The following is a 20,400-nucleotide window of genomic DNA, read 5'->3' as shown; positions in this document are numbered from 1 at the left end:
ATATACTCACCTCCCTCTGCTCCCAGCGCTCTGCTGCCACATACCGGCCGTCTGCGGAACTGCAGCCGGAGGAACTCGGGACAGCTTGTTATGTGTGGGGTGCTATGGTGGGGTCCCATGTACTTGTGCACATAAATAATGTTTCTAATTATTTACAATTAAAAAATATATATATTCTGCGTTACTTTAGCCAACACTTTTATAAGGCCACTAGATTAGATAATTACGAAATGTGTAGATAGAATACATATATTTCAGGTTGTTATTTTGTCATTATGTTTAATGTTTTATTTACCTTTTAGTATTTTTATATAGTATCTGAACTTTGGAGAGGAGTTGGGAGACACACGACACATCAAATCACATCTACAGATCAAGGCGAAGCGAATGGAAGTACTCCCATACTCCTAGCGTGAACATGTTTGTGAAAACGTGTGCAAAGTCTCCGAAAATCCTAAAAATAAGCTCATATTTGAATTCATCATAAAAAAACACATTATTCAGTAAAAACAAGGCCCCACTGATCATCTACTCTGAGACGATTCCAGGGATGTCTGGCTTGAGTTTCGACCACCAGGGAAAGTGGACAAAAGTGCCCGAGATCAGCCTCTTAATTTACCCAGGGCCTAGTGCTTAGCTTTGGGCATGACAATTCAGGAAACTCCCCTGAGTATTTTATTAAATATCTGAACTTTGGAGAGGAGTTGGGGGACACACGACACATCAAATCACATCTACAGATCAAGACGAAGCGAATGGAAGTACTCCTAGCGTGTGAAAATGTTTGTGAAAAACGTGTGCAAAGTCTCCGAAAACGGAGCAGTGGCTGTGAAGCTAGCTTTGCGGCTAGCGATTAGTTGTTATTGTTTGAAGTTATTGCTATGGAAACAACATGACGGAGAAAAAATTAATATCTTCTACATATAATAACGGACAAAGTAAAGAATGAAGTGTAGGCTATGCCTGTTTGAAGTTCTTGCTAAGGAAACAACATGACGGAGAAAAAGTATAATCTTCTACATATAATAACGGACAAAGTAAAGAATGAAGTGTCGGCTATGTTTAAATGTTCGGAATTTGACCGTGATGGCCCTCTTGAGTTGCCGTAAAATATGACGAATATGACGGACGACGGATGCGACGGAAATACACCCGAACATATCTGGTAGCCCGAACATATCTGGTACTGACACCGGACTTCAGGACGATTCACTGCAACACTAAGTTGATGCGATTTGATTGGATTGTGAGGCAAAGAGTGAAACAAACAGCGCCCCTGTAGATGTTATGGTGAAACAGTAAATTGCACTCACTGTTGCGAGAGGAGGCCAGCCAACTCTGGCTTCCCTTGGCATGGCCCTGACCAATCACAGGTTGGCAGGGGCATCACGTGAGCCTCATCTGATTGGTCAATCCCTCAATTTTTTGTCACCACGGGAAGCCAGATTCGGCTGGCCTCCTCTCGCAACAGTGAGTGCAATCTACTGTTTCACCATAACATCTACAGGGGCGCTGTTTATTTCACTCTTTGTAAAATACTCAATGAGAATGGGGGAGAGACAGGCCGGCAGCAACACACAGCAAAGGAGAATTATCGAAACAAAACAAAGTGTTTTTATTTATTTATTTAAATTATAACTACAATCCGAAAAAACAGGGGAAGCCTGGCTTCCCTTGGCCTCCGGGAGAAAACGCCACTGCATCTAAAGACACAGCCACGCAAACGCTGCGGCATGTGTACGGCTCCTTATGGGTACTGCAATATTTGAAGAGCTGGAGCGGCGTTCCAGTGCTCTCTGTCAGAACTCTAGTAGTCTACACTCCTTTCAGACGAGACATAACCGCGTGAAGACACGTTACGCTCGTGTTGTGTTCAAGGAACCTGTCCTTGGCCAGGAAAAACAGGCACTCGCTTGTTTAATTATTTTGCAATCTAGATTTCTTCTTTTTCGAAGTGAGAAGTTGTCCGTCAGTCGGAAGGACGGACGGACTGACTGACGGATCCCCCCCCCCCCTCAAAATGAAAACTCTTCGGTTCTCCACGAATTACACAAGTCACCCAAATCAGCGTTAAAAAAGCGGGAGGCGCCGAAAAGCGACTAATTTGCATCACTGGGAAAGGAGACATATCGCTCTGTTGGCGTTTAGACAACAAAAACAGAGTGAAGCTCTGATTTCATAAACAATCTTTGAGTAGGCTACATACACCGTCCTGGAAAGAGCACACAACCCAACAGCACGTTTTTGGTCTAGCATCACTTTACAAAACGCTTGCATTAAGACGCTACTTGCAGGTGGGTTAAATCAGGCTTAGAGAGTACCGTATTACATGTAACGGCATTAGGTCATCAGGATACAAAATAGACAAATGTATTCCCTTACAGTTATAGCAGCTGACGACCAACACACTTGTGTCTTTTGAAACGATTATGCCATTCAAATCTTTTGTCACAAACATTGAAGCTCTATTTTTCCTCTCCTGTGTGGACTCTCATGTGTGTCTTTAAATTATCACTCCGTGAAAATGTTTTTTTACAGACTGAGCAGCTGTGTGGTTTCTCTACTGTGTGGACGCTCATGTGTCGTTTTACATCTCTTTTCATTGCAAAATATTTCTTACAGACTGAGCAGCTGAATGGTTTCTCTCCTGTGTGGACCCTCATGTGTGTCTTTAAACGATCATTCTGTGAAAAAGCTTTCTTACAGACTGTACAGGTGAATGGTTTCTCTCCTGTGTGGATTCTCATGTGTGCCTTCACACCTCCACTCTGTGAAAAAGCTTTCTTACAGACTGAGCAGGTGAATGGTTTCTCTCCTGTGTGGACTCTCATGTGTTTTTTTAAATTTCCACTCCGTGCAAAATATTTGGTACAAAGTGAGCAGCTGAATAGTTTATTTTCAGCACTATGTTGTGGATCACTGACAGATTCATGTCTATTTTTCAGTGAGTTTGAAACTGAGGCAGGTTCTCTGGTCTCTTTCCAATCAGCACTGTCTTCAGTGTCAGGTTCAGAAGATTCTCCAGTGTCAGGTTCAGAAGAGTCTCCAGTGTCAGGTTCAGAAGACTCTTCAGTGTCGTCCTCAGTCTTTGTTTGTAAACTGCCCTCTGGATCTGAGTTCCTGGCTGGTTCTGGTCCTCGACAGTCATCTCCATCAGCTTCTGTTTCCATGTGTTCAGTTTGTCTTTGATGAGGCTGTGAGGACTGAGGTTTCTCTTTATCATCGTCACTCTTCACAGGGTCAGGAGTGAAAGTGGACTTGGTGATATCAGCCTCTTCCAGCTCCTGAAGCTGCTCTCCCTCCTGACTGATCCTAAGTTCCTCCTGTTCCTGCTTAATGGGTGGGGGGGGCTCTGGGTCCTTCTGGTCCAGACTGGTGCTCCACTCCTGCTGGTCAGGGAGAAGCTCTTCTTTAACCACCACCAGCAGCTGGACATCTGCAGGAAACAGGAATCACACAATCAGAACAAACTGTTAAGTGTTAGCATTTAAAAATCTAATCGCCATTACAATGGGAGACATTTTTCAGCCCTAATTAATGCCTTTGTTTTAATATTTTCACATTATTTTTCTTAGTCCCGTCTATTGTGTATTTGTGTTGTCTCAATTCACCTTATGTAGCCCAGCCCCTTTCCACTTCCAGTTAAAAATGAAAAAGGGTTTTTTCTTCTGGCGTAGCACTAGATGCAATGTAAACAAGGAATTGTATTTGGGATCGTTCAGAGATACACTACGCCTACAGTATACAATTAAAATACTCTTGTGACAAATTAAAATCCTGCATTCAAACCTTATTTAAGTAAAAGTATGCAAGTAGTAACAGAAAATGTTACGGTACCTTCTTATGTAAAGTAATGATGGTGCTGTAAAATGTTCCCTGTCAGTGTTTAATTTATGATGTTTCTTGATTATTTCGTATGTTGCATTTTACTGCTTTACATGTTCAAAGTTGCGCGTGTATAAATGATTAGAGATGAGGGAATCTGCTAAATATTAAAATGTCCATCCATCCATCTTCTCCCGCTTATCCGTGGTCGGGTCGCGGGGGTAGCAGTTCCAGCAGAGAGCCCCAAACTTTCTTTTCCCTGGCGACATCAACCAGCTCTGACTGGGGGATCCCAAGGCGCTCCCAGGCCAGCGAAGAGATATAATCCCTCCACCTGGTCCTAGGTCTACCCCTTGGTCTCTTCCCAGCTGGACGTGCCTGGAACACCTCCCTAGGGAGGCGCCCAGGTGGCATCCTAACTAGGTGCCCGAACCACCTCAACTGGCTCCTTTCGACGCGAAGGAGGAGCGGCTCAACTCCGAGTCCCTCCCTGATGACCGAACTTCTCACCTTATCCCTAAGGGAGACACCAGCCACCCTGCGGAGAAAACCCATCTCGGCCGCTTGTATCCGCGATCTCGTTCTTATTAAAATGTGTGTTTTTTATATACAGTACCAGTCAAAAGTTTGGACACCTTCTCATTCAATGTTTTTTGTTGTGTTTCTACTTGTAGATTAATACTGAAGACGTCAAAACCATGAAAGAACACACATGGAATTATCTAGTTAACAAATAAAAAAAATAAAAAAATCAAGAATATGATTTTTATTTTAGATTCTTCAAAGTAGCCCCCTTTTGCCTTGATGACAGCTTTGCAAACTCTTGGCTTCTCTCAGTCAGCTTCATGAGGTAGACACCTGGAATGGTTTTCAATTAACACCTGTGCCTTGTCAAGAGTCAATGTGTGGAATTACTTGCCTTCTGAATGTCTTTGAGACCATCAGTTGTGTTGTGCAGAGGTAGAGTTAGTGCACAGTGGAAAGCCCTATTTGACGGCTGTTGTAATCCATATTATAGCAAGAACGACTCAACCCAGTAAAGACAAACGACCGATCCTCAAGTGCAGTCGCAAAAAGCATCGAATGCTAGCTCCTGCCCCCCCCTCCCCTCCCTATGAGCCCACTGTGCTCTGATTGGTCAGCTCGCCCACTCTGTTTTGATGAGTCCACCACCGTTACAGCGGAACATCAGTGTTTATGTTTTACAATGGCGTTTGTTAGCAACCAGAAAATGACACCAGTAATGACAAACAGATGATAATGCTGCGTTGGGTCAGGGTGCAGTGTTGGCGGGATGTTGCAGGGCTCGCTGCTCCGCCCTTTGAGGCTCGAGGAGCTGGATTACTGGTGTCGTTTCCTGGTTGCTGCGAGACAGCGAGACACTGTGGAGCTAAGCCTGAGCACACACACTCACAACCTGGGTTTGAGTGTGTTTGTGTAAGGAGCTCCGCGCAGCACCGCGGCTGAGAAAAGATAAGGTTGAGTGAGTAAGTGAGTGTGTGTGTGTGTGTGTGTGTGGAGCTCCGCGGATTGGTCCATTTGGACTTCGTTACGACAGTATGCCCCGGAAGGAAAAAATGGAAAAAGAAAAATCTCCAACGAGGCGTTCTGGGGCAGCATAGATGTTATGTGCTCCCCTCCTTGTTGTCTTTTCTGTCTCCCTGCTGCACGCTTTATTTTGTTTCCCATAGGGTATTTATTTGATTCCTGGTTAGGGGAGGGAAACTCTGGGTCCTACGGCCCGTGGTGTAGCTGGCTCGGGTTCCCTCATTCTGTTTGTTTCTTTTGGCCAGTCCTCCAGACCTCTTTTCGTTTGCCAGATTGCTTGTGTGAGTAAACGGCTGTACTTCAATAAATGATCGTTATCAAGTACTGGTTTTTGCGTGCATTATTTTATGTTGCAGATCCCCACAAGCCACTACCACGGAGTAGAGGGCGGGTCGTAACAATATACATGTCTTTTCTGTGTTTGAGTTTTACTCGCTACAGGGTGTACTTTGAGGGTTTGTGATTTTGCAGACCGTTTGCAGAAAAAGCTACATAACACACAATAAATCAATCAATCAATGTTTATTTATACAGCCCAATATCACAAATGTTACATTTGTGTCAGTGGACTTCACAGTTTGTACAGAATATCAGTATGACAATACGACACCCTCTGTCCTTAGACCCTCACATCGTACAAGGAAAAACTTCCGGAGAAAACCCACAGTTTAAAGGGGAAAATGGGAGAAACCTCAGGGAGAGCAACAGAGGAGGGATCCCTCTCCCAGGACGGACAGACGTGCAATAGATGCCATGTGTAAATTGAAAAGATAATACATTTACAACATAGGTAGTCCAAATGTTTGGAAATACATGTGTGTCTATAATAAGAAGATGAATCCACGAGGATATCAGCTGATATTTAAATGCATTTATCTTAACTATCCCCCTTAATTAAAGCAGTATTTTGTACCCTACTCACCAAATCATCAAGTTAGACATTCTGTTCAGATTTATTTCTTTGTCCCCTCTGCAAAAAAATTGATTGGCAGAAGAGCGTTCATTTTCAAAGCCCCAACAGACTGGAATACTTTACCTACTGCTATTAGATCTCTTGCATCATTGGATATATTTAAACATGCATTGTTATCTCACTTTCAACTGGTCTGTACTTGTTATTAACTGATATTGATGAAACTGATTTGCTCAACTGTCTCAAATTGTAATGATTGTGTGCATTGCTTGAATTTTACTTAACAGACTATATGTTGTTTGTCTTGTGTGTCATGTTTTGCATTTTGTCTTTTTGTTTATGTATGTCTGTAAGTTGTTGCTATTGTCGGGACCCCCTTGAAAACGAGATGGTGCATCTCAAGGGGTTTATCCCAATGAATACAAATGTATCTATATCCAGGACCACAGCAACAGGCACAGCCACGACTCAAGATCCAGGGCTTGCGATCCAGGACTCAGGACCACAGCAACAGGATCAGCCACGACTCAGGATCCCGCCGTAGATAGACACCAAAAAGAAAATTTGGGGAAGCTGGGTTATTCGGAACATGAGAGTACACAGGTACAGACAGAGAGAAGGAAGAAGTAAGGTGTCCCTCGACAAACTAAGCCTATAGCAGCAAAACTAGGGGCTGAATCTAATCAGCCCTAACTATAAGCTTTATCAAAAAGGATGGTCTTAAGCGCACTCTTAAAAACGGATAGGGTGTCTGCCGCCCGAACACAAACTGGAAGCTGATTCCACAAATATGGAGCTTGATAAGAAAAGGCTCTGGCTCCCATTGTACTTTTAGAGACTCTAGGAACAACCAACCACCCTGCATTCTTGGAACGCAATACCCTAGTTGGACAGTAGGGTATAATGAGTTCTTTAAGGTAAGATGGCGCCTGCCCATTAAGGGCTTTGTAGGCGAGAAGAAGAATTTTAAATTCTATCCTATGTTCTATAGGGAGCCAGTGTAAGGCAGCCAGAACAGGAGTAATGTGGTCACGACACTGTGTCTCAGGAAATCTTAATATTTAAGAACCTATTAATGTGTTATACCAGATTAACGGGAATAATCTCAGCTAACTGACGATACAAACCATTTTTACCAAAACAAAACACAAGTCTCATAAGAAGCATCTAAATGACCCCTGAGCGGAAAATGCTAACCTATTACTGCACCGATAATCACTCCTAGCTCCCTTATTATTATTCCTTATTATTATTTCCCTAGGTGCACATCCAACACATCGTTTATGATCGCAAGGAGACACAAAATCTAACGGTGCCCACCTCAACACTGAAAGATACAAACTCGCGACGTTATCAACAAAAACGTACATCAAAACAAGTGGCGCTAGGTAGCCCACAGTGCTAACATGGCTTACCTTCGTCTTTGTCTGGTCTAAACTGGTTCAAGGCTTCAATGGCATTAAAACGATCAAAACGATGGTGTAGTTAATCCATAGGTTAATCCAATGTGACTGCGTCCCCTTTGAAATGTTCTGATAATCCATAAGCAATAAAACAGCTTTTCCGTAGCTTGATATCAGAGCAGCGATATTTCTCCCCTCTGCTGCAAGCTAGCATGCACAGAGATGCAACCTTTTTTTTTTTAACATGAGTGTGTGCGGGACGATTTCCCTTGGATTCTATTGGCTCTAACGGTCAAAAAGAGATGTCACATGTCAAAATTGAACAAGGGGGGCCAGAGATATGGAAAATCCACCCAAATGGTCCCAGAAGAGGTTTTGCTAAATCTGTCTAAAAAGGTCAAATATCACTTGTTTTGCATCAATCTTGATACAGGGTACTTATTATATGTTGTACTTTGGATTCATAAAGCTTTTAGTCTACTAAACCATCATCCAAGGTTAGTTTTCACTACAAGTACAAAATATTTTTTGGACGGACACTATAATTTACAGTTTTTTACCATGTTCAATCTGAATTTTCTTTCAAATAAAAAACATCTATATTGATTCTGACTTTTCTACATCCAACTCACAGGTTTATCATTACTTTGAGAAAAAATATTATTAATTTAACCAATTAGAAGGGAAGATATGGTCATTTGTTCTGGGAATGTCATTTTTTTTAGTGTTGCACGGTGTACCGATACTTGAAAGGTACCGCGATACCCTGCCGTTAAAAACGTTATGATTCCTCCGTTTCATTAGTATCGGTACTTTAAGAATGACGGGGAAAAGTACTCCGGTGAGAAAGCGCCGTTACGTGTGTGTGTTCAGCGCTCTGCTTCCACTCCCTGCACTGCGGCCGTGCCTGCAGTCCATCCCCTCTCAAGCACGCTCTAAGTGCCTCCCCTCTCTCGTGCACGCGCTAGCTGCCAGAGCATGTGAGAAAACGAGAAGCATGGCTGCAAGTGGGAGTGCAACTGCCGCTGCGCCTCAGCTTGTTGACAAAAAAGATGCCAGAAGCGAAATTTGGAAGTATTTAGCTATATCTCTGACAGTGAGGTTATGTTCTATTTTTTGTCGGAGACCTCATTGTGTTGAATGTCATTTCTGTTGTTTAATATACAAATCTATTTTGACAAAAAAGTAGTTTGAGATGATGCTTATTTTTATTTAATACGAATTATTGTCATTTATTTTATTTATTGTTCTCATTGTTTAAACGTTTGTGTTATGGTTATGGTTCTGGTGTGAAATAAAGCACAATAATTACATTTAAGACTTTCCCTTTTTTTAAGAAAAGTATCGAAAAAGAATCGGAATCGCAATTCTTGACTTGGTATCGGTATCAAAACCAAAATATTGGTATTGTGACAACAATACCTTGAGGCAGTCTTGAATTTTATTTAGATGATTCATTTCATCAGGCTTGATTGATAAATATAGTTGACTATCATCCGCATAACAATGAACATTTACAGAATGATTCCTTATAATATTGCCTAATGGAAGCATATATAATGTGAACAAAATAGGTCCAAGCACTGAGCCCTGTGGCACTCCATGACTAACTTTGGTTTACATGGAAGATTAATCGTTGACACATACAAATTGAGAGCGTTCAGATAGATAGGACCTAAACCAGCCTAAAGCAGTTCCCTTTATGCCAACTAAGTGCTCTAGTCTTTGCAATAGGATATCATGGTCGATAGTATAAAATGCAGCAATGAGATAGAGCAAGACAAGAATAGAGACAAGTCCTTTGTCTGAGGCTATTAGAAGGTCATTTGTGGCTTTAACCAGAGCTGTCTCTGTGCTATGATGTGTTCTAAAGCCAGACTGAACATCTTCAAATAAATCATTGTTTTTTTAAGTAATCACACAACTGTTTTGCGACCGCTTTCTTGAGAATTTTTGAGAGGAACGAAAGATTAGAAATAGGTCTATAGTTGGCTAGAACCTCTGGATCGAGGTTGTGCTTTTTAAGAAGAGGTTTTATCACTGCTACTTTGAATGATTGTGGAACATAACCTGATAATAAAGACATATTCATAATATTTAATAAAGAAGTGCTAATTAATGGAAAAACTTCCTTTAACAGCTTTTACCACGTTGATGGTTTAGAAGAGAGAATCATTGAATTTAATTGTTCAAGGTTTATGGCTGAAAATCATTCTAATTTACTATCTAGTGTAATATTAGAACTTACGTTTCCGGGAGTTGTTGATAACACTATACTGGTCTAAGGCAAGAGGTACTACTGAGTGCTATGGGAATAGAAGGCTCAATCGAGCTGTGGCTCTCTGCCAGCCTGGCTGCAGTGCTGTAAAGAAATCTTGCATTATTCTTATTCTCATCTATTAACCTGTTTAGCCCTGAGCTTGTTTTTCAGGTCTCAGGCTCGAAAATGACATTCCCAGAACAAATGACCATATCTTCCCTTCTAAAAGGGTTAAATTAATAATCTTTTTTCTCAAAGTAATGATAAACCTGTGAGCTGGATGTAGAAAAGTCAGAATCAATATACACTGAACAAAAATATAAACGCAACACTTTTGTTTTTGCTCCCATTTTTCATGAGATGAACTCAAAGATCTAAAACATTTTCTATATACACAAAATAACCATTTCTCTCAAATATTGTTCACAAATCTGAAAAAATCTGTGATAGTGAGCACTTCCCTTTTGCCGGTCCCTCACAGCGGGCAGAGCTGCAGGTGCTGATCTCTCTCTCTCGCGTCTGGTTATACTTCACTCGCGTTTATGTCGATATCCATCAGATCTAGCTAGTTCTAGCTAATGATATGGCTGCTGCCCCTCCCTACACGCGATCACGCAGACTCAAACCTCATCTTATGCCCAAATGCGCTCCGCAGCCGTTGCGAGGTTCCGGCGCTAACAGTTCATGAGCGTGCTCCCCCGCCCCCTGTCAACACTCGCGACACATGAGTGGCCATCCTAAACAACAATAAGCGCTGCTTGGCAACTGTGTGTGGCGGCAAAGTACATAGACATTTTGACAGGAGAGACAACAGACGGTGTCAAAAAGCAGTAATGTGTGGAAATATTTCGACCAGGTTAGTGAGTGCGGTGTAGAGTGCAAACTATGCCAAATTAAACTTATATACATACTATACCCGCAACCTCCGTTCCAGCTGAGAGGGTCTTCTCTACAGCTGGCCTGATTGTGAATCGCCTCAGCACATGAAAGCTGTAGGCCTATAGCTGTCAAACTGTGATCACCAGTTCAATACATTTGACAAATTCGACTTGGTTTCTATACTTATTTGAACATGTATTTATTTATTTCCAAAAGTTATTGAAAAAAATGTTTTGGAAAAAAATAATCTTTTTTTTATTTTTATAGGATATGTACATTTCGGTTAACCGGTTAACCATTTTTTGGGGGGGTCGAATATTCGAATATACATTTGCTTTCAAATTCCCATCCCTAGTATCGGTACCAGTAAAGGAGGTAGGGGAATAACCAAACATGAGACAGTTAGAGCAGGAAATAGCACCCGAGGGTGGGGAAAGAGCCATGGTTTAGCTATCAAGCTAAAGTAGCTACCGTTAGCAAACCCGAAAAGAGTGTAGGCAACTGTGGAGTTACAGTCGCTAAAAGAAGGAGAGTTGTGAGTGCTTAAGCTGTAGTAACGTGTGATTACAACGTGAGGCAGTTGCCTTGAACAAGAGTTTTAAAACGATCGATTTAAGTTAAGATCATATAAGCTATCAGCAGCAGAACAGGCACACAGGATACCCGGAGGTGACAACAACAACCGGAAGTTACAACACGCTTAACGCAATAGTGAGGGTCTGTGTAGAAAACCACGGACCCTCCCTAGGGGATGGGCAGGGTTGGGAGGGTTACTTTGTAAATGTAATCAGTTACTGATTACTGATTACATGGCTCTGAAAGTAATCCGAATACAGTTACAGTTACGTGTCTTTAAAAAGTAATCAGATTCATTTTAGATTACTTTCTTTTTCCATCACAGATGGGTATGTTTTGGTGAACAGGAGACACAAAAAGCAAAAGGAAACTGAACGTCTTTTTACTGTTTTAATGGCTTATCAAGAGCACAACTGAAACATAACATCTGTAACAACATAATACACTTTTTGGGGATGTAGCTTGGGATGTGTGAGGAGTGAGGGACACGGCTTACAATGGACGTGTCACCTTCTGTCCTGCCAGTGTTGGCAGGACATGAATTAAAATGTTGAACTCGGACTTCATTTTAAGGACATTTCGGCCAGGGGTTTAGAGCTATATTTGTTTAAGCACCGGATTGGCAAAACAGGAGAGTGTGTGCACCAGTCTGCCTTGATCTATGAATTCATGTCTGTGACACTCACAGTATCTGCTGCCCACAGCTGTTTTATAGAAGGAAAACCTCCTTCACTTCATGAAATCTCTGCAGCACCAGGAGGCAGCGGGAGGGTTAACTCAGCCTCTGAGAAGAGGAGCGCGCTGTGCCTTTCACGCACCGCCTTCACTGTGTTTACCTTCAGAATCATTAGAAAGGCTAAAGCGCAACCGCAGGCTGATGTGTTTTAACCACACACACACGATTTAAACGCAGACTTGTGTTCCTCCATGTTTCGCTGTTATTGTTTCACTGAGCGGACCCGCGAATTTTTTTCAAACGCTCCCTTTTTTTGGTCCATCTGCGGCGGTAATAGGTTTTGTGCGCTGCGATGATTCGGCTGTACCTTTAGTAATGAATATTAAATGTTGTGAGGAAATCTTTCCACCAATAATTCCAATAAGTAATCCAAAATGTATTCACTTCAGGTTTACGAAAGTAACTGTAATCAGATTACTCGTTTTTCAAATGTAACGCGAGCTGAATACAGTTACTTGATTTTTGTATTCTGATTACGTAATGCTGTTACATGTATTCCGTTACAACCCAACCCTGGGGACAGGTAATAACAGGAAAAGCATGACATGGGACCTTTAACATGCACTGTTATGGCGCGTTTCCACTGCAGCGGGGTAGCCCCGTTTAAGCGTCCCTAAGCGTCCTCGCTCTGGCCTCGGGTTGCCTCGCTGGCCGGCCCAGGCCGTGGCGCATTTCCATTACAGTTTAGGACCTGGGGTAGCAACGCAGTGTAGGCGATCGGCTTTGTTTTTGTTCACATTTCGAGTTGTTCCGTCGAGCTGGATTTGATCATCCCCAATGAGATGTAGGAACGTCGTCACCTCCTCGGTCGACCACGGTGTGCTTTTCTTATTAGACGTAGCCATTTTTGTAGCTCATCCGTTTACAAAATGATGTTTATAAAAATGCTGCAAGCTTGCTTCTAGATATATATATGCGACGCTAGGGATGAACTCGCGCGCGATCTTGTGACGATTCTCTCTGACCAATCAGCAGTCGAGAGTGTTGACGTCACTAGTTCAGCCCTGGCCTGAGGGAACCACGATTTTATGAGGCCGGAAAAAGAGGGAAAAAGTACCCGCTGGCCGGTACTAGGCTATATGGAAACGCCACCAAAAACCGGCCTGGCCGCTTGAGGACGGTTAAGGACGCTTAAACGGGGCTACCCGCTGCAGTGGAAACGCGCCATTAGAGGACAAAGTATGAATTAGGCCTTCATGGTCCAATTGCTGCAAAGATCCACTACTGAGGATGAACATCAAGAAGAAGAGAATTGTTTGGGCCAAGAAACACAAGGATTGGACATTAGACCAGTGAAATCTGTACTTTGGTCTGATGGGGCCAAATTAGAGATTTTTGGTTCCAGCCTCCGTGTCTCTGTGAGACGCAGAGAAGGTCAGCGGATGGTTTCTGCATGAGTGGATCCCACCGTGAAGCATGGAGGAGGAGGTGAGATGGTGGTGGGGGGCTTTGCTGGTGTCACTGTTGGTGATTTATTCAGAATTCAAGGCACCCTTAACCAGCATGGCTACCACAGCCTTCTGCAGTAGCCAGCTAAATATAAATCATATTCTGGATTTTTTAACACTTTTTTGTTTACTAGATCATTCTAGTCGATGTGTTCTTTTATTGTTTTGATGTCTTCAGTATAAATCTAAAAAGTAGAACCAATTTAAATAAATAAAAATCTTTGAATGAGAAGATGTGTCCAAACGTTTGACTGCGTCTAATACTAGTGTATATCTCTCTCAAAATATATATTCTGTGAATATATATATACATACATGCATACATACATATACAGAATATATTATAAATACATGTTGGCAATAATTCATTGATGAGATTTTACATTAATGTTTTTTAATGACCTTTGTACTAGTTCCCCTATTCTTTATCAAGTAACATTTTAGATGTGTTTAATTTATTATTGAACATATTTATTAATTGATTTCTTTATGAATTATTCTCCCGCAATTTGAATTAATCCAAAGTGTTTGTTTTTCTTTTCTTTTACACATTTAAAAATAAAAGGTGAATAAAGAAGCACATTAAAAAACTAAAGTATCAAGTATGTCACATTTAACCAACTAGTGCCTACATGTATGGGTAATATTTAAATCAGTAAATTAAATGGCATATTATTCAATGTATGTATTTTTATAAATATATTTATTTCGGTAGGTTTGCTCTACCGAAATACATTTTAATTATTATAATAAAGTACATGTGTCTAATAATTAGGGCTGTCAATAGATACAAAAAAAATTAACTAATTAATCGCACAAATTTCTGTAATTAATCGCGATTAATCTATCAATAAATTAATTGCATTTTTCTACTTAAGACTGAAGCTTATAATGAATATTTAGTTATGTAAAATCATCAAATTAATGTAGAATAAACACAGAGAAAGTATATTTAAATTCAAAGACCATTTTAATGGCTTAAGGTGCACATATGCTCAGTGCAAATACAAAAAATAATTCAGAACATTGAACATTTTTCACTCCATAGACATGATTTACTTTTGTCCTTCTTTACATTCAGCCAGTTACTGAGGCATACCAGTTTGTTTACGTTATGAGGGGACAAAGAAGCTCGCTTCTTTTGTACGATGTGGCCTGAGAGTGAGAACAACCTCTCACAAGGCACTGTGGTTGCAGGGGTTGACAGGTACTTGCGTGCAATGGGTGCCAGCCTGGCATGTGCTCCCTCTCTCTTTGACCACCATTGTAGTGGACACCCCTCTATGTCCATTTTTGGCTCTGCTTTGTAGCGATCCAGACAATGCTCTATGGACTCCTCCTTGTCATCTGTATCTGAATCAGAAGAACACAGCAAGATGGACATCCTCCTCCTCTTCTTTGGTGACGGCTCCTCTGTTGTCTCAGCAGGTGGTTGATGTGCACGTGTCTCTCTCATCATCAGGTCGCGTACTGAAGCCCACACCTCACTCCTTTCATCTTTTGTAAGGCACTTAAGGTCTTTAAACCTAGGGTCAAGGGAAGTAGTGATCTTCAGCCATTTGAGGTTGGTGCTATCCTTCCGTTGAGCTAGGTCTGTGGTAAAGGCCTTCTTGAACCTCAGAACATAAACTGGATCATCACCTGAGGGCTCCATAACTCTGCACAAGTGGCGTAAGGCTGGCAAGACCACTGAACAGGAGACATACTGCTCTCCCCCAGCAGTTCAGTCACATATCTGCAATGGAAAGCACAAGGTGTTAAACATTTCAGTAAATCTTTATTAACAACACAGAGAACCAGTGCACGCACACACACACAGGTGTGAGTGAGAGAAGCATACACACACAGGTGAAAGAGAGAGGGAGAGAGAGAAAACAACATACACACACACGAGATGGAGAGAGAGGGAGGGAGAGAAAACGGTACACATATACTGTACACAGGAGATAGGGAGAAAGAGAGGGAGGAGAAACAAGAAATAAATAACTTACTTGCAAGGTTCAAGTAGTTCCTCCAGCTTTTGCAGTTTGGTAAGCTCCGGGTCAGTCACCATGGCAACCTTGGTCTTTTGCTGCGCCAGGGTAGTGGTCAGTGGAGATTTGTTTCTCTGCATCCTCTTTACCATCTCCAGCGTAGAATTCCATCTTGTTGCAACGTCCTGAGCAAGTGATTCTTGCTTAAGTCTGTGTGCAACTTGCTCTTCGTTTAATTCCTGAGCGTTAGATGGACAATGTTTAAAGTGCCCGACAATCTTGCGACATTTGGCCAGAACACTTTCAAATCCACTGTTTTTAAGTGAGACTGTGACCGTTCTTTGCAGACTGTGGGCCATGCAAGGCAGGTGTTCAAATGGAAGTAGACTCGCGGCAGCTACCATGTTACGAGTGCGGTCAACTTTTCCTTGATTTCCCATTCGTTTGCAACATCCAGAAAATGGTTAGCACATGCCTCGGCATAATGTCACTCCTCGGTTTTACTCACAGTAAGTGCAAACGACTGCAGATTCCAGTCTTGATCAATGAAATGCGCTGTGACGCCCAAATAATTATCGTTGTTGACAGCAGGGTGTTTTGCTTTGAGGTGATACGCTAAAGACGTGCTACTTCTGTGGGAATTAAATTTGGCTTTGCAAACTGTGCAAATTGCCTTGGTTTTGTCCAACGAGCCGTCGGGCAACTTTTGAAAATGAAACTTTCCCCCTAAAAGTCCGCCCTTATCCATCTTTCTGCCATAGACTCTCCTTTAGTTAGGATAGATGTTTGCCCGCGCAAGTGACCAAAGGTTATGGGTCAGCCGCCACCAGAAGCAGTCAGCCGCCACCGGAAGTAAACAAAACCATGTTAATTGCGTTAACAAATTTGTATGCATTAAATGTTTAAAATTAATCGCCAAAATTAACGCGTTAACTTTGACAGCACTACTAATACTACTTACATAATTTTACTTAAATAAGATATGAATGCATGCAGTACTTTAACTTGTAATGGAGTGTTTTGCAAATGTATTATCTTTTCAATTTACACTCGGCAGCTATTGCACGTCTGTCCGTCCTGGGAGAGGGATCCCTCCTCTGTTGCTCTCCCTGAGGTTTCTCCCATTTTTCCCTTTAAACTTACGATGTGAGGGTCTAAGGACAGAGGGTGTCGTATTGTCATACTGATATTCTGTACAAACTGTGAAGTCCACTGAGACAAATGTAACATGTGTGATATTGGGCTATATAAATAAACATTGATTAATTTTCACAGTGTGGTGTTTGTACTTTTACTTCAGGATGTACTACCTGCAGCAAGTGCTGATAAAGGATCTAAAGTGTTTTTAATGTGATAATAAAGTGCTACTGAAGAGTTTAGAGTGTTAATTAAGGGTAAAGGGAACAGACCTGCTCTGTGTATCCGAAGCTGAGGCTGTAAAACAGCGTCCAGTCGTTTCTGGAGTCTCTTGATCTCCTCTTTGGAAAGAGACCGCTCCTCCTCGTACTCTGCTATCGTTTTTTCAAACAGAGCAAATATATCTTCAACAGCAGCAGTGAGTCGCTGCTTCTTCAACGACAGCAGCATTTGGACTTTACTCATGTTTACTAGATCACCTTTTCCTGCAAACTCTGTTAAACAAACCGTTTCTCTGTCCATCAAACTCTCAATCTGACTAGTGTTGCTAACTTGTTTCCAGCTAGCATGCTAAGCTAGCTCCTATAGTCCGAGGTAAACGCTCCAGAAAAAAGAGCACACAGTCCATTCAGAGGTTTATCCAAACACACAGATGATGGATCAGTAGTGCTGGAGCTCACACACACTTTCTCAGGAACACAGAGAGAGAGAACCGTAGCGACGAGACGCCACCTCGATCCAGGTTAGAAAGAGCTGGGAACCTCACTTCCGGTGCGGTTTGATGACGTCAAAATAAAAGCGGGAAGGATTTCTTCTTTTTGGTTTTAAGAACGATTGGCTTCGGGACGTTGCCTTAACACCTACTACTGAATCAATAATAAAACCACTCTTTCCAAAAACAACGTATAACTTATATAACAAACAGAAAATAATCATAAAGGAAAAAGGGAAAATAAATAAACATCATTAAGCTAAACAGGTCGCAGTACACAAATCAAATATCTGTATAGCAATTAGGCTACAAATGTTTGGTTTATCTGAAGCTAATTTTCTTGCAGCATTCGTGCTGTTCGGAGTTTGCATCCTCATGGTTGATTGACTTATTGTAAGCTGCAGAGGTGGAATAAGTACTCAGATCTTGTACTTGAGTAAAAGTAGAAGTACTCAGACCTTGTACTTGAGTAAAAGTAGAAGTACTCAGGTCTTGTACTTGAGTAAAATTAGAAGTATTCAGATCTTGTACTTGATTAAAAGTAGAATTGCTCAGACCTTGTACTTAAGTAAAAGTAGAAGGAATCAGATCTGTAGGAATAGTCTGTTACAGTAAAAGTCCTGCATTAAAGATGTTACTGAAGTCAAAGTACACAAGTATTGGCATCCAAATATAATTAAAGTTCCAAAAGTAAAAGTACTCAATATGCAGATCGACCCATTTCAGAATAATATATATATAATAGATATATTTTGATTATAATCATTGATGCATTAATGTGTTTATCAAATTTAAATGATGGACGTATTTGTATTGTGTTGATTATTTCTACACACCGTGGTATTACTATTTTTATTTAAGTTGAAGTGCAGAATACTTTGCCCTTAAGTCGTCAAATGCTACTTATTTGCAAAAGTAAAAGTACCTGAAAAACGTAATATTCAGAATAATGTATGTTACATTTTTAAATCAGAAATCACAATCCATTCATGCTCAAATGTTGCCTCTGATAGATAGGAAGCAAGTCTACCTTTGTATACTGCAGGGTATAGCTCGTACATTTATCATAGGGGCCAATACCGCTCTATAGTTATACATGAACATTTATTTGATTATAAGTATAAAGTAGCAGGAAAAGTAAATACTCAAGTAAATTACCTAAAAATTGTTTAGTAACTGAGTAAATGTAATTAGTTACTATCCACCACCACTGCTTTAGGATATAAACAGCTGTTATGAAATTGTTCAGTAGGTGTCATGTAGGAAGGACAGTAGGAAGTGGACGTGATATCTATTTATAAATGGAGAAGAAGACTAAGAGGGAAGAAGCCCGTCACACACACTGTTTTTTTTTTTATACCTTTAATTTTCTTGAAACTAAGGCAAAGCACATTTTAGCATCAAAGAGTACAAGTTATTTTCTCTAGACACAATGTCAACAAAAACCATTGCACAGTTTTAAGAATAATATACTGAAATCAAACAGCTTCTCAAGATAAGCACAAAATAAAATGTCCACAAAGGAAAACAGCATGTGGGACGTTCAATCCTTAAGAAGAGGGCACTGTGTTGATTTAAAATGGCATAACGGCTGCAATAAAACAAACAGATCTTTTTGAATAGTGGCATTAATAATATTTTTGAACTTACTGGAATGTATTCAACAGCAGTAAGAAAGCTTTCAGCAGCATCAGAGTTAAATCAGGAGCTGCAGCGCTCTCTAGTGGACAGTTGTGACACCAGAGAGAGAAATGGCAGTACAGAGCTGCAGGGAAATTACCTTCAAAATAGAAATAGAACATATCTATAAATGCTGAGACCAGTGGCGTAACAAGGTTGTGATTGGCCCCAGTGCAAATATTTTTTTGGGCCCCCCCCCAACTCAGCGTTGCTAGTTTCCACTGTTGGGCTGTCCAAGAATCTCCCCATGTCTTCTAAAAGCCAAGTTACAAGTGGCCAGAGTGATTGTAATGTTGACAATACGCTCAAGTACCTGTCTCCAGTAATTAGCAGAATTCCTTGCATTCCTCTCCATGTTTGCATCGATTCTCCCGTTTTTCTTCCACTGTTCATATATGACACACACGCTCCGACATGGACCTGAGATTGTGCATGTGAGTCAATCCTCGCAGACAACGCATGTCCACGCATCACTGTAGAACGGTGCACCTCGGTCTGCGAACAGCCAGCACGGCTCACAATAGGCACAGTCCAGGGTGGGGGAGTAACACAGCCATGTCCGTGGCAGTTTGATACCTGCTCTGGTAGTGGTGGTGTAATACATCTCGGAGAAACACCTGTTTCCTTGATGTGTGTCCACATCCATGGAGAATGGGCCGATAGGCCTACATGGACCGGTTGCTATAATATAGCCTTTGATCTTGGCGTCGTGGGTCTCAATAGCGCCATAGAGTCCCCTATCGGTTGGGGAAGGGGCCCTTGCGGGAACTGTAGGACCACCGCCGGGCACAGCCAAATCCATCCTCTCCTCCTGGCTAATGGCTGGAGAAGAAGGTCGCACAGCCACGGATACAGCTTCACTTGTGGAGCTAGATGATGGTGAGGCAGGTGAGCTATCGTTAGCCTCCGGCTGCCGCTGCACGTCAACATTACCAACGTTAGCGTTCGATTTCGAGGACGAAGTATGACAAAAAAAACTGTCTAATTTTGTCTGTTTAGCCTTTACATCTCCTTGTTCTCTCTTGTCCTTTCTCTTTTGAGCGCCGCTCTTGTGATTTGGTTTGCTGTACATTATAAATGCAAGCTATTCAATTTGTTATAATTCTGCCGATCTTGCTGCTGCTATAGCTGTGTAGTACATATAACTTTTGATGTTGATTAAACGGTTCGCTCGTCACGCAAGGTATCACATGACATGAAAGGGAGCAAGGTCATTGGACAGACAAATTAAAAATACATTTAGGTTGCTAGGTTACTTTGAAGACAGCGTGAACCAGTCAATGCCATTGGGGCCCCAAAATAAAATATAT

General features: G+C 41.5%; 1 protein-coding gene across 2 annotated transcripts; it reads right to left on the bottom strand.

Moving 5' to 3' along the window:
• Positions 1-1,695: 1,695 nt before the first annotated feature.
• LOC117558712 (zinc finger protein 583-like) lies at positions 1,696-17,458 on the bottom strand. 2 transcript variants are annotated; one of them, XR_004570854.1, is made up of 3 exons: positions 16,971-17,458; positions 15,580-16,328; positions 14,450-15,323 (listed from the first exon to the last, which is right to left on the bottom strand). XR_004570854.1 is itself a non-coding variant. In XM_034235067.1 (2 exons), the coding sequence occupies exons 1-2, from the start codon at positions 17,218-17,220 to the stop codon at positions 2,466-2,468; spliced, it is 1,221 nt and encodes a 406-aa protein (XP_034090958.1). In that variant the 5' UTR covers positions 17,221-17,458; the 3' UTR covers positions 1,696-2,465. The 2 variants fall into 2 exon arrangements, 1 of the variants encoding a protein (XP_034090958.1); XM_034235067.1 differs by lacking the exons at positions 14,450-15,323; positions 15,580-16,328 and adding an exon at positions 1,696-3,436.
• Positions 17,459-20,400: the final 2,942 nt, after the last annotated feature.

The sequence above is a fragment of the Gymnodraco acuticeps genome, unplaced genomic scaffold, assembly GCF_902827175.1.
Source record: "Gymnodraco acuticeps unplaced genomic scaffold, fGymAcu1.1, whole genome shotgun sequence".
Taxonomy (NCBI): Eukaryota; Metazoa; Chordata; class Actinopteri; order Perciformes; family Bathydraconidae; genus Gymnodraco; species Gymnodraco acuticeps.
The sequence above is the reverse complement of the archived record's forward strand: the minus strand, read 5'-3'. Positions and strand labels throughout refer to the sequence as shown.

Coding starts and splice junctions, on each gene's coding strand:
- LOC117558712 (XM_034235067.1), bottom strand. CDS start 17,220: ATGGACAGAGAAACGGTTTGTTTAACAGAGTTTGCAGGAAAAGGTGAT. Junction 3,437..16,970: donor GCTTCGGATACACAGAGCAG/GTCTGTTCCCTT, acceptor TGTTTCCTGCAG/ATGTCCAGCTGCTGGTGGTG.